The sequence below is a fragment of the Pyrgilauda ruficollis genome, unplaced genomic scaffold (assembly GCF_017590135.1).
Source record: "Pyrgilauda ruficollis isolate IOZ18807 unplaced genomic scaffold, ASM1759013v1 scaffold125, whole genome shotgun sequence".
In the NCBI taxonomy this organism is placed as follows: domain Eukaryota; kingdom Metazoa; phylum Chordata; class Aves; order Passeriformes; family Passeridae; genus Pyrgilauda; species Pyrgilauda ruficollis.
This window is the reverse complement of record NW_024510877.1, coordinates 1,171,526-1,183,066: the sequence shown is the minus strand read 5'-3', so window position 1 is coordinate 1,183,066 and position 11,541 is coordinate 1,171,526. Positions and strand designations below refer to the sequence as shown.

General features: G+C 58.5%; 1 protein-coding gene across 1 annotated transcript; it reads left to right on the top strand.

Annotated features, from left to right (window-relative positions):
* Nucleotides 1-28: 28 nt before the first annotated feature.
* PIWIL2 (piwi like RNA-mediated gene silencing 2) lies at nt 29-10,275 on the top strand. The gene is made up of 21 exons (XM_041490637.1): nt 29-224; nt 301-406; nt 762-905; nt 975-1,085; nt 1,296-1,413; nt 1,499-1,620; nt 1,717-1,797; nt 1,981-2,094; nt 2,194-2,382; nt 2,551-2,635; nt 2,745-2,831; nt 2,916-3,056; nt 3,134-3,247; nt 3,781-3,969; nt 4,517-4,618; nt 4,696-4,815; nt 5,754-5,842; nt 6,112-6,217; nt 7,142-7,395; nt 8,093-8,200; nt 9,484-10,275. The coding sequence occupies exons 1-21, from the start codon at nt 29-31 to the stop codon at nt 9,638-9,640; spliced, it is 2,733 nt and encodes a 910-aa protein (XP_041346571.1). The 3' UTR covers nt 9,641-10,275.
* Nucleotides 10,276-11,541: the final 1,266 nt, after the last annotated feature.

The following is an 11,541-nucleotide window of genomic DNA, read 5'->3' as shown; positions in this document are numbered from 1 at the left end:
GCTCCGGGCGCGCCTCGACGGGGCGGCCATGGACCCGCCGCGGCCCTTCCGCCCGCCCAGGCCCGGGCCCGCCGTGCCCATGGCCCGGGGGCTCCGCGGGCTCGCGGGCTGCTCCCCTCGCCTGCCCTCGCCCGGCCCCACCCAGCCCCCAGCCGCGTCGTCGCCGTTCCCCGAGCTGTTCCGCGGGCTGGGCCTGGATGAGCGGCCTCTGGAGAGGCCCCTCGGTAGGTGCCGGTGGTGAGGGGGTGCAGGGGGCCGGGCGAGCCCCGCTCCCCGCTCACGGCAGCCCTCCTCCCGCAGGCCGGGGCGGCGCTGGCGATTGCAAGGCTGTGGCTGCGCCCGGCCCGGTGCAGAAGGAGGAGGAGGACAAGGGGGCAGCGCTGGTGGCGCTCCCCACGCGTGGGCAGTGAGTCCCCCACACCCCCAAACCCCCAGTGCCCACCCTCCTCTGGGTCCTCCTGTCCCCCTCCATCTTTCCTGTCCCCTTCTGTGTTTTGCCCCCATTCCTTCTCCCCCTCCATCCCCTCTGTCTCCCCGTGCCCCCTATGTCCGCCCTGTTCCTTTATTCCCTCTGTGTTCCCCATCCCCCTGTCCCTCCTGTCCCTTTATCCCAAAACTCGCCTGTTCTGAGCCCCCAGGTACTGTGGGGCAGGAGGAGTAGGGGGATTTCGGGGGGGTCATCGCTGGGGGTTTGCAGCCAGGCCACCCCCAGTGTGTCCCCAGCGTGTGCCAGGGCTGACCGCAGCCCCCTGGGGACGCAGGATCCTGTGGAAAGGCAGAGGGGACGCGCTGCCCACCCAGCCTGGACGCGCCGCCACCGCCGTGCCCGCCCCGTGCCCGCCCGGCCCCCAGCCCTGCCCGACGCCCGTGCCCACCCCGGAGACCCCCCCAGCTGCTGCCAGGCCGTGAGTGGCGTCCCCAGCCCCGCGTTTTGGGGTGCTGCCGGGTTGCTGCTGACCCCCTGTCCCTCGCAGGGCCCAGGGGATGAAGGCGGTGGCGAAGGGAGCCGCCATCCCCGTGGGGCTGAACTTTGTGAAGATCCACTGCCAGAACGAAGCTGTCTACCAGTACCACGTGACCTTCAGGTGATGGTGGGGGGCCGGGGTCCCCCACAGCCCCTCGGGGTTGGGGTGTCCCCTGGCAGAGCCCTCTGTGTGCCTCCTGCTGTCCAGGCTGCCATGAGGTGGAGCACAACAAAAAGCTCTGGGTTTTCGCCTTCAGGGGGGATTTTTGGGGGGCTGAGCGAGGTCTGGGGGGGGGGCAGAGGAGGGAGAAAAGCCCCTGTGTGCCCCCAGCCCCGAGGTGGAGTGCAAGGCTGCCCGCTTTGCCATGCTGAAGGAGCAGCATTCCGTGACCGGGGACGTGATGGCCTTCGACGGCTCCATCCTCTTCCTGCCCATCCAGATCCCCAAGGTAAGGGGTAGGGGGGTCTCCCCCTTTTGGGGGTACAGGGCTGCCCCTGTTTTGGGTGGGAGAACCCCTTCTGGCCCTGCCAAAGGTCAGCCTGAAGGCTCAGAGGAACAGCGACGGGGAGGAGATCTTCATCAACATCCAGATGACCAAAATCCTGGAGCCCAGCTCGGATCTCTGCATCCCCTTTTACAACGTGGTGTTCCGCAGGTGAGAGACCAGAGACCCTCCCTGAGCTCCAGGGTGGGGACCCCTTTCCTCCTCCTTCCTGTCAGTCCTCATCCAGCTCTGCTTTTCCTTGCTTAGGGTGATGAAAATCTTAAACATGAGCCTGGTTGGGAGACATTTTTTTGAGCCTGCCCAGGCCACCACCCTTCAGAAATACAGGTGGGTGCTGGCACCTTCCCACAGGATCGTCCCTGTTTCCCTGGAAACTGGGAAGTGTTCCCAGGTCAGCCTGACTTTGGAGAGGCTGTTCTGAGAAGTTGGGAGCTGGGAAATGAATCCCTGAGTTTTGGGAGTTCCTTGGCTGCTCTGGGTTAAGCCAGGCCTCTTTCCCTCTGGGCACAGCCTCCATATCTGGCCGGGATACGCCGTCAGCATCCGGAGGAAGGACGGGGGGCTCTTCCTCATGGTGGACGCCATCCACAAGATCATCCGCAGCGAGTCCGTGCTGGGCGTGATGTGAGCACAACAAAAACCCCAAAAGCTGTGGGGACAGAGGTGCTTTATTTTCGGGGTAGCACAGGGCGGGAGCGTTCCGTGCCTCCCCTCTTTTCCCAGGCAAACCATCCACTCGCAGAGCCAGAGGACGTTCCAGGACGAGTGCACCAAGCAGCTGGTGGGCAGCGTGGTCATGACTCGCTACAACAACCGCACCTACCGTGTGGATGACATCGACTGGGACAAGACCCCCAAGGACACTTTCACCCTGGCCAGCGGGCAGGAGATCACCTTCGTGGAGTACTACAGGTGAGGAGCACTGCTGGATCAGCCCGTGGGAATGGGCAGGGAGCTGTCTGAGGTGGGGCAGTGGCAGCAGGGAGGTTTTGCCCCACAGGACGGGTTTGGGGCTGGATGTTCTGCAAGATGCGTTCCAAACCGAAATGGCAGGGTTGTGTGATGATGCTGTTTTTCCAGCAAGACCCACGGGATCACCATCAGGGAACTGGACCAGCCCCTGCTTGTCCACAAGCCCAAGGAGAAACAGACACCAGAGGGGAGGGTGAGCTGGGCACAGAGAGATCCATGGGCTGCTCTGGGCTCCTCCAGCCCCTGGGGAGAGCAGGAATTCCCAGCCCCTGGAATGCTGATGTGCCTGTCCCTCCCTGCAGCGCCAGCTGAAGATGGTGCTGCTCGTGCCAGAGCTCACCTTCCTCACCGGCCTCTCCGACCTCCGCAAGAACAGTCGAATGCTGAAGGTCAGAGCCCGTCTCCTGCCCTGCTCCCTGCTTTCCCCAGAGTTTGGGGGGAGCCCTCCCTCACCGCTGGGTGTTCTGGAGCAGGAGGTGATGTGGGAGATGGTGCAGAGTCCCCAGCAGCACTACCAGCGCCTCACCAGCCTCCTGCGCCGCATCCGCGACACCCCGGACGCCTCCCGGGAGCTGGAGCGCTGGGGGCTGCTCCTGGACACGGATATCTACAGGGTAAGGCCTGCGGGGCTCCTGCCCTCCCCTGGCTGCCTGGCAGTGGAGGCAGCTCCTCAGATTCCTGCTCTGCCCAGACCAAGGGTCACATCCTGCCCGTGGAGCGCATCAACCTCCGGCACCGCTCCTTCCATCCCGCCGAGGAGCTGGGCTGGCACCGCGAGGTGACGAAGGAGGTGCCCATCGCCGTGGTGAGCAGCAGCCTGCCCTCCCTGGGAGGGCTGGGCTGGGTTTTCCTGAGCGCTGGCATTCTGGCTGAGCCTCTTCCAGCACAAACCTTTCCCTTGTTTGTGTTGGATTTGCGCTCCAGCCTGTTTTTCCGAAGGAGCTGGAGGTATTTGGCTGTGGTGTCTGCTTTCCCACCTCATCCCAGGGTGGAGGGAGCCTTTCACATGCAGGAATTGGATGGAATTCAATCCAAATTTCTCTTGGGCCACTTTCCCTTTCCCAAATTCCCCTCTGTGCTCCAGATTTTTCTTGGGCCATTTTCCTTCTCCAAAATTCCCCTCTGTGCTGTAGGTTCCTCTTGGCCTGAATTCTCTCTCCCGAATTTCCCTCTGCCAAGCTCCCTGCTGTGCTCCAGGTTCCTCTAGGCCCAGTTTTCCTCTCCCAAATTTCCCTGTGTGCTTGGTAGATTTCTCCTCTCCCAAACAGGAACGTGCCACACAGATTGGGAGCCGCAGGAACACCCCCAAACCACGGCCTGTCCTGCCTTTTCTCCCAGATCTCCATCAATTCCTGGCTCCTGATCTATCCCAAGCGGCTGCAGCACCTGGCCAAGGACCTGCTGGCAGCCATGAGGAGCAGCTGTGGGGCCATGGGGATGCAGGTGGGACAGCCCACGGTGCAGGAGCTGCGGGACGACCGCATCGAGACCTACGTCAGGGCCATCCAGAGCTCCCTGGGGAGCCAGGTGAGGAGCAGGGACAGCCCTGGGGATCTTTGGGAGGGTGGGATGGGAGCCTAGACTATCCAGAGCTCCTTGGGAAGCCAGGTGAGCAGTGGGGACATCCCTGAGGGATCTTTGGGAGGGTGGGATGGAAGCCTAGACCATCCAGAGCTCCTTGGGTAGCCACATGAGGAGCAGGGACAGCCCTGGGGGACCTTTGGGAAGCACCTGGAGGGACTCAGCCTGCAGAAGAAGAGGCTCAGGGGGACCTTATTTTTCTCTAAAAAACACATGACAGGAGTGTGGAGTCAGGTGGGGGTTGGGAACAAAGGATAGGGCAAGAGGGAACGGCCTCAAGCTGTGCCAGGGGAGGCTCAGGATAGACAGCAGGAGGAATTTTTTCATGGAAAAGGCTGATAAATGGGAATGGGCTGCCCAGGGACGTGGTGGAGTCCCCATCCCTGGAGGTGTGGCTGTGGCCCTTGGGGACATGATTTGCTGGTGACCTCAGGTTTGGCTCAGTGATCCAGGAGGGCTTTTCCAACCTGAGCAATTCCATGATTCCCCTCAGGACAAGGTGCAGCTGCTCCTGTGCATCATCCCCAGTGGCCGGGACGACGTCTACGGGGCCATCAAGAAGCTTTGCTGTGTGCAGAGCCCGGTGCCCTCCCAGGTGGGCTGGGACCCCCATCCCTGGGAATCTCTGACTGTCTCCAGCCTCGCTTTTCCCTGAATTTTCCTTCTCCACAGGTCATCAATGCCCAGTCCCTCATGGGCCATCCTGGCAAGATCAGGAGCGTGGTGCAGAAAGTTCTGCTGCAGATCAACTGCAAGCTGGGCGGGCAGCTCTGGGGGGTTGACATCCCACTGGTAAGGCAGGAACACCCTGGGATGAGCCTGGAAGCTCTGGAGGGGTTGGATTGTTGTGGAGGAGCTGGATTATTGTTGGATTATTTGGGTTCTTGTTGGATTAGTGTGGGCACGGGCTGGATGAACCAGCTGGAGAATTGGGGTTGGCTTCTCTTGGGTGCTCATGAGTCCCTTGGAGCTGGAGGGATCCAAGCCTGGAGGTATTTGATTTATCCCTAAATCCACCTGGCTGTTTTCCCCCCTTCCAGAAGCAGCTGAGGGTTGTTGGCATGGTCTTTATCCCTAAATCCCACCTGCTTTTCCTCCCTCCAGAAACATCTCACAGTTGTTGGCATGGACATTGCTCCTAAATCCCACCTGCCCCTCTAACCTCCATTATCCCTAATTCCCACTTCTTTTCCCCCTTTCCAGAAGGAGCTGGGTGTTGTGGGCATGGACATTCTCCCTAAATCCCACCTTTTTTCCTGTCTCCAGAAACACCTGGTGGTTGGTGGCATGGACATTGTCCCTAAATCCCACCTGCCTTTCCCTGCTCCATTATCCCTAAATCCCACCTCTGTTCCCCTCTCCAGAAGCAGCTGATGGTTGTGGGAATGGACATGATCCCTAAATCCCATCTCCTTCCCTCTCCAGAAGCAGTTCACGGTTGTGGGCATGGACATTACCCCTAAATCCCATCTCCTTTCCCCTCCAGAAGCAGCTGATGGTCGTGGGCATGGCCATTGTCCCTAAATCCCATCTTCTCCCCTCTCCAGAAGCAGCTGATGGTCGTGGGCATGGCCATTGTCCCTAAATCCCATCTTCTCCCCTCTCCAGAAGCAGCTGATGGTCGTGGGCATGGCCATTGTCCCTAAATCCCATCTTCTCCCCTCTCCAGAAGCAGCTGATGGTCGTGGGCATGGCCATTATCCCTAAATCCCATCTTCTCTCCTCTCCAGAAGCAGCTGATGGTCGTGGGCATGGACATCCACCACAGCAGGAGCCAGGGCATGCGCTCTGTCATCGGCTTCGTGGCCAGCATGAACCAGTACGTGGCTTCCTGGGAAATGGGGGAGGTTTTCCAGCTCTGCCCTGGCAGTTTGCAGGGTGTCCCACCCCAAAACCCCTTTCCTTGCCCGGGCAGGGGGTGAGGGTGCTGCTCTCCCCGAGCTGCTGCGCTCAGCCAGATCTCCCCGGCGCTGGGAAGGGGCTGGGAATGCTGAGCCAGGGCCGGGCTGGGGTTGCACAAGACCTCAGAGGACTTTGCCTGGTGCTGGGGGGGTTCCTCCAGGCTGCTCATTCCCCTTCCATCCCCAGCATCCTCACCAAGTGGTACTCCAGGGTGGTTTTCCAGATGCCCCACCAGGAAATCGCCGACAGCCTCCGGCTCTGCCTCTCCCAGGCCCTCAAGCGCTTCTATGAGGTGAGGCCGACCAAAACCACCCTGCTGTGCTTCCACATTCCCCCAAAACCAAGGGAAAAGCTCCCAGGCTCCAGCCTGGATACGTGCAGGGGAGCAAAGCTCCCTGGCAGCCTTTGGACTGGCTGTGGAGCTGGGACAGCTCATCCTTATCTGGGGCCGTGCCTCGGGGTCAGTTTGCTCAGAGGGAAGTGCCACGTTACAGCTCCCAGAGGCTGTCCCTTGTCCCCAGCGTGAGAAAAGCAGCCTGTGACAGGGCAAGGACCAGGGAAAATCCCAGCTCTTGGGATTTTCCCAGAGAAGCCTCAGCCCTGGCAGTGCCCAAGGCCAGGCTGGAGCCCCCTGGGGCAGTGGGAGGTTCCCTGCCGTGGCAGGGGTGGGATGGGATGAGCCTTAAGGCCCTTCCAGCCCAAACCATTCCAGGATTCTTTGATTTGATTTCCCCATCCCTCTGTGGATGCTGCAGGAGCAGCCCTGGACGCTGGGAATTTGCTGGGCAGGAGGGCCTGGAGGGACAGGGAATGACTCCCACTGCCAGAGGGCAGGGATGGATGGGATATGGGGAAGGAATTCCTGCCTGGGATGGAATTCCCAGAGCAGCTGTGGCTGCCCCATCCCTGGAAGTGCCCAAGGCCAGCTTGGAGCAGCCTGGGACAGTGGAAGGTTCCCTGCCCATGGCAGGGGGTGGAATGAGATGATTTTAAGGCTCCCTGCCACCCAAATCATCTGGAATTCTGTGACGAATTCAAACACATCCCTCCCCAAACCCACCCCAAGCTGCATTTTTTTTCACTGTGGATCAAATTCCCAGCTCCATCCCAACACCCAAACTTCTCCTGACCCGGGAATATTTCCCCACCTCCCTCAGCCAGCCCTGTGCATGGCAAGGAGGTAAAAAGGAGCTGATTTTCCCCATTTCCCCCCCAGCTGAACCACTCCCTGCCCATGAAGATCGTGGTGTACCGGGACGGGGTGTCCGACCCCCAGCTGGACACAGTGCTCAAGTACGAGGTGCCCCAGCTCCAGAAGAGCTTCCACACCTTCCAAAATTACCAGCCCAGCCTCGTGGTTGTGGTTGTCCAGAAGCAGCTGAGCGCCAACTTCTACTGCCTGACAGGAGAGGAGTTTGTGTCCCCTCCCCTGGGCACCGTCATCGACCACGGCGTCACCAGCTCGGGCCGGTGAGAGGCACAGCTGGGCTGGGGGACAAAACACCCTGGGGAGGGATAAAAAACACCCCCAGGGGCAAAAAATTAACCTGGCTGTAAAAAAAATGGAGATGGAAATGCCCCGGAGTGGGAAAAAATCAACCCTCGGTGTGAAAAAATGGATGTAAGAGCAGCCCAAGGTGCAAAAAGAAAATGGTTGTAAAAATAGCCCAGGGTGCAAAAAGAACCTCAGGGTGCAAAAAAAATTCTCAGGGTGACAAAGAAATTGTAAAAATAGCCCAAGGTGTTGGGAAAAATCCAGCCCAAGGTGTTAATGGTGTGTAAAGGCCCCCCAGTTTGGAAAACAATGATTGTAAAAATACCATCAGGTATTTTGTCATTTATTGTTTTTACAAAATAAAACACTCAGGGGTGTAAAAGCACCTTGAGTGCAAAAAAAAAAAAAAAAAAGGTTCTAAATGGTTTATTTATTTTTTTGCACCCCAGAGCACAAAAAAAACAACCCAGAGTGAAAGAAAAATGGTGGTAAAAACACCCCAAGGTGCAAAAAAATCCCTGTGGAGAGCAAAAATTAAACCCTTGTGGTTCAAACCACCATTCTGGGGTGCAAAAACCAGCTCAGTCTGGGCTTCAGAGCACCCTGAGGTGCAAAAATTCTCATTTTGGGGTGGAAAAAAAATGAGAATTGGGGTTTGTTTTGCCCTCACAGGCAGGATTTCTTCCTGCTGGCCCATCACTCCCGGCAGGGCTGCAGCATCCCCACGCGCTACATCTGCGTGTGGAACACGGCCAACCTCAGCTCCGAGCACCTCCAGAGGTAAGGGGGGCCCTGGGACCCCAAAATCCTGCCTGGGGAATGGGGGAGACCCTCAGAATCGTCCAGGGGAAATGCAGGAATCCCCGAGTTCCTGAGATCCTGCAGCGACCCAAAATATTCCAGGGGAAAGGGGAGGGAGCCTCGAAATCATCCAGGGGGAATGCAGGAATCCCAGAGTTCCTGAGATCCTGCAGCCCCCCAAAATCCTCTTTGGGGAGTGGGAGGGACCCTCAAAATCATCCAGAGGAAATGCAAGAATCCCAGAGTTCCTGAATATCCCACAGCCCCCCAAAATCCTCCCTGGAGAAGGGGAGAGACCAGCAAAATCATCCAGGGGAAATGCAGGAATCACAGAGTTCCTGAGATCCTGCAGCAACCCAAAATATTCCAGAGGAAAGGGGAGGGACCCTCGAAATCATCCAGGGGGAATGTAGGAGTCCCAGAGCCCCCAATATACTTCAGCCCCCCAAAATCCTTCCTGGGGAGTGGGAGAGACCCTCAGAATCATCCAGGGGAAATGCAGGAATCCTGGAGTTCCTGAGATCCTGCAGCCCAAAATATTCCAGAGGGAAGGACTGGGATTTCTGCAGCTGCCCAAGATTCCAGAGCCCCCCCAGTTCCCTGGGCAGGGTTCTTACAGCCCCCCAAAATCCTCCCTTGGGAGTGGGAGAGACCCTCCAAAAGCCATTTCTCCCTGTCCCAAAGACAGGGACAGCTGGGAGCAGGTTCTGGGAGAGATCCATCCCCTTTCCTGGGAATCCCAAATCCCATTTTTCCCTGTCCATGGGACAGGGACACCTGGGAGCAGAGAGATCTGCACCTGGATCCATCCCCTTTTCCAGGAATCCCCAATCCCATTTGTGGGACAGCTGGGAGCTGGTTCTGGAAGGGATCCATCCCTGGCTCCATCCCCTTGTTCCAGAAGGGATCTGGACCTGGCTCCATCCCCTTTTCCAGGAATCCCAAATCCCATTTCTCCCTCTTCCAGTGGGGATCTGGATCCGGCTCCATCCCCTTTTCTAGGAATCCCAGATCCCATTTCTCCCTGTTCCAGGAGGGATCTGGACCTGGAATCCCACATCCCAGTTCTCTCCCTGTCCCGAGGACAGGGAACAGCTGAGAGCAGGTTCCAGGAGGGATCTGCACCTGGATCCCCTTTTCCAGGAATCCCAAATCCCAATTCCCACCCTGTCCCAAGGACAGGGGACAGCTGGGAGCTGGTTCTGGGAGGGATCCATCCCTTTTCCAGGAATCCCAAATCCCAATTCCCTCCCTGTCCCCAGGCTGACCTTCAAGCTGTGTCACCTGTACTGGAACTGGCCGGGCACCGTCCGTGTCCCTGCCCCCTGCAAGTACGCCCACAAGCTGGCATTCCTGGTGGGCCAGGTCCTGCACCACGAGCCCAGCGCCCATCTCTGCGAGCAGCTCTTCTTCCTTTAACCTGCCAGGACCCAGGAATCCGGGATTGCACCGGGAAATCCGGGATTGCACCTGGAATTCTGCTCCCCGCCCGCTGCCGTTTGCCCCCCTGCCAAGGGGGATCTGCCTCAATTCCCAGTTCTGGTGTTAATTTATTCTTTGTTTGTTGCTTTAGGGGATGCTGGGGATTGCAGCAGCATCCCCAGGGCTGTGGGGTTTTCATTTGGGAATTCTCCCCGTGGGGATGAACCCAAAGGAATATCCTGCTGCTTTCCAGCCCTCCCAATAAAGGGGCTTGAGTTAATGAGCCCCAAAGTGCTGCTGCTCCCACAGCTCATCCCTGTGCAGGTGCTGGATGAAAATCCCAAAGATTTCAGGGTTTTTTTCCCCCCCAGTTTCTTGCATTTCCATGCAGGTTTAAAGTTTTGGGTTTTTTTCCTGGGCTTTTCCAAGCTGCTGTTGAACAAAGCAGCTCCAGTTTGGCCGGTTCTCCTGTCCTTGAGGAGTCACTGGTTTTCCAAGGAGAATTCTTTGTGGATTCAGGTCGTTACCCCAGGGAAAGGTTGGAGTTTTCACCTATTTTAGGTGCTTTTTTTGCCTTACTCAAGTTGCAATCCCCTCATTTTTCTCTTGGCTGTAACCAGTTTTTTGGTTCTTTCCAATAAAATCGTTGCTGGCAGCTGCTCCCTGGTGGATTTTGGGGGGGGGGTGCTGGTGGCCCCATCCTGCCCCTCATTGCCAGGGGCTCCCAGGATGGAGCAGGGACACTCAGGGGACACCAGGGCTGTCACCTTGTGCCCCGGGTTAATCATTTATCCCTGTTTATTTGCCAATCCCGGCGGACTTTGGCAGCATGGCCCAGCCTGGGGTGGGATTTAGGAACAAATCTTGGTCCTGGGGGTGCTGGGCTGGGGTTTTGGGGGTCCCCCAGCTCTGCCTGACCCCGTCCAGCAGCATTTTCTATCCCAGCTCTGCCTGTTCCTTATCCCTGACAGCTCCTTGGCACAGGCAGAGGAGCCAGGCTGGCTCTGGCTGCCAGGATTTGTCCCTCCCTGGACCCCCCTGGGCTTTTCCAGGGGGTCCTTGGGGTCCCCCAGCCCCACCCGAGGGGTTGAGGGGTGGTCAGTGGTCCCAGGGGTGTTTGGAGGGTCCTTGGGGTGCCCTGTGCCCCTAAAGGGTGTTTGGGGAGGTGCCCCCAGGGGGGTGTTGGGGGATCCTGGAGCGGTCCTGGGGGTCTTGGTGCCCTCAGGGTGGGTGTTCAGTGGGTTCCGTGGGGTCCCAGTACCCACGGGTGGGTTTTTGGGGGGTCTTGGTGCCCCAGGGTGGGTGTTCAGTGGGTTCCGTGGGGTCCCAGTACCCACGGGTGGGGTTTTGGGGGGTCTTTGGGGCAGTCTGGGGTGTCCCAGGTGGGATTTTGGGTGTTTCAGGTGGGATTTTTGGGGGTCTCGGTGCTCCTGGGGTGAGTGTTTGGGGCTCTTTGGGGGTCCCAGTGGCCCGGGAGGGATGTTGGGGCAGCTTGGGGTTCCCAAGTGGGATTATTTAAGGGGTCCCAGATGGGATTTTGGGGGTTCCGGGTGGGATTTTTTAGGGGGTCCCGGGTGAGATTTTTGGGTTCCCGGATGGGGTTTTTGGGGGGTCCCAGACAGGGTTTTGGGGCTCCCCGGGTGGGATTTTTCAGGGGTTCTGGGTAAGATTTTTGGGGGTTCTTGAATGGGATTTTTAGGGGGTCCCGGGTGAGATTTTTGAGGGTCCTGGGTGAGATTTTTTAGGGGGTTCAGGGTGAGATTTTTGGGGGTTCCCGAGTTGGATTTTTAGGGGGTCCCAGGTGAGATTTTTGGGGGCTCCCGGGTGGGATTTTTGGGGGGTCCCGGATGGGATTTTGGGGGGTCCTGGGTGGGGTTTTGGGGGGTTCCGGGGGAGGT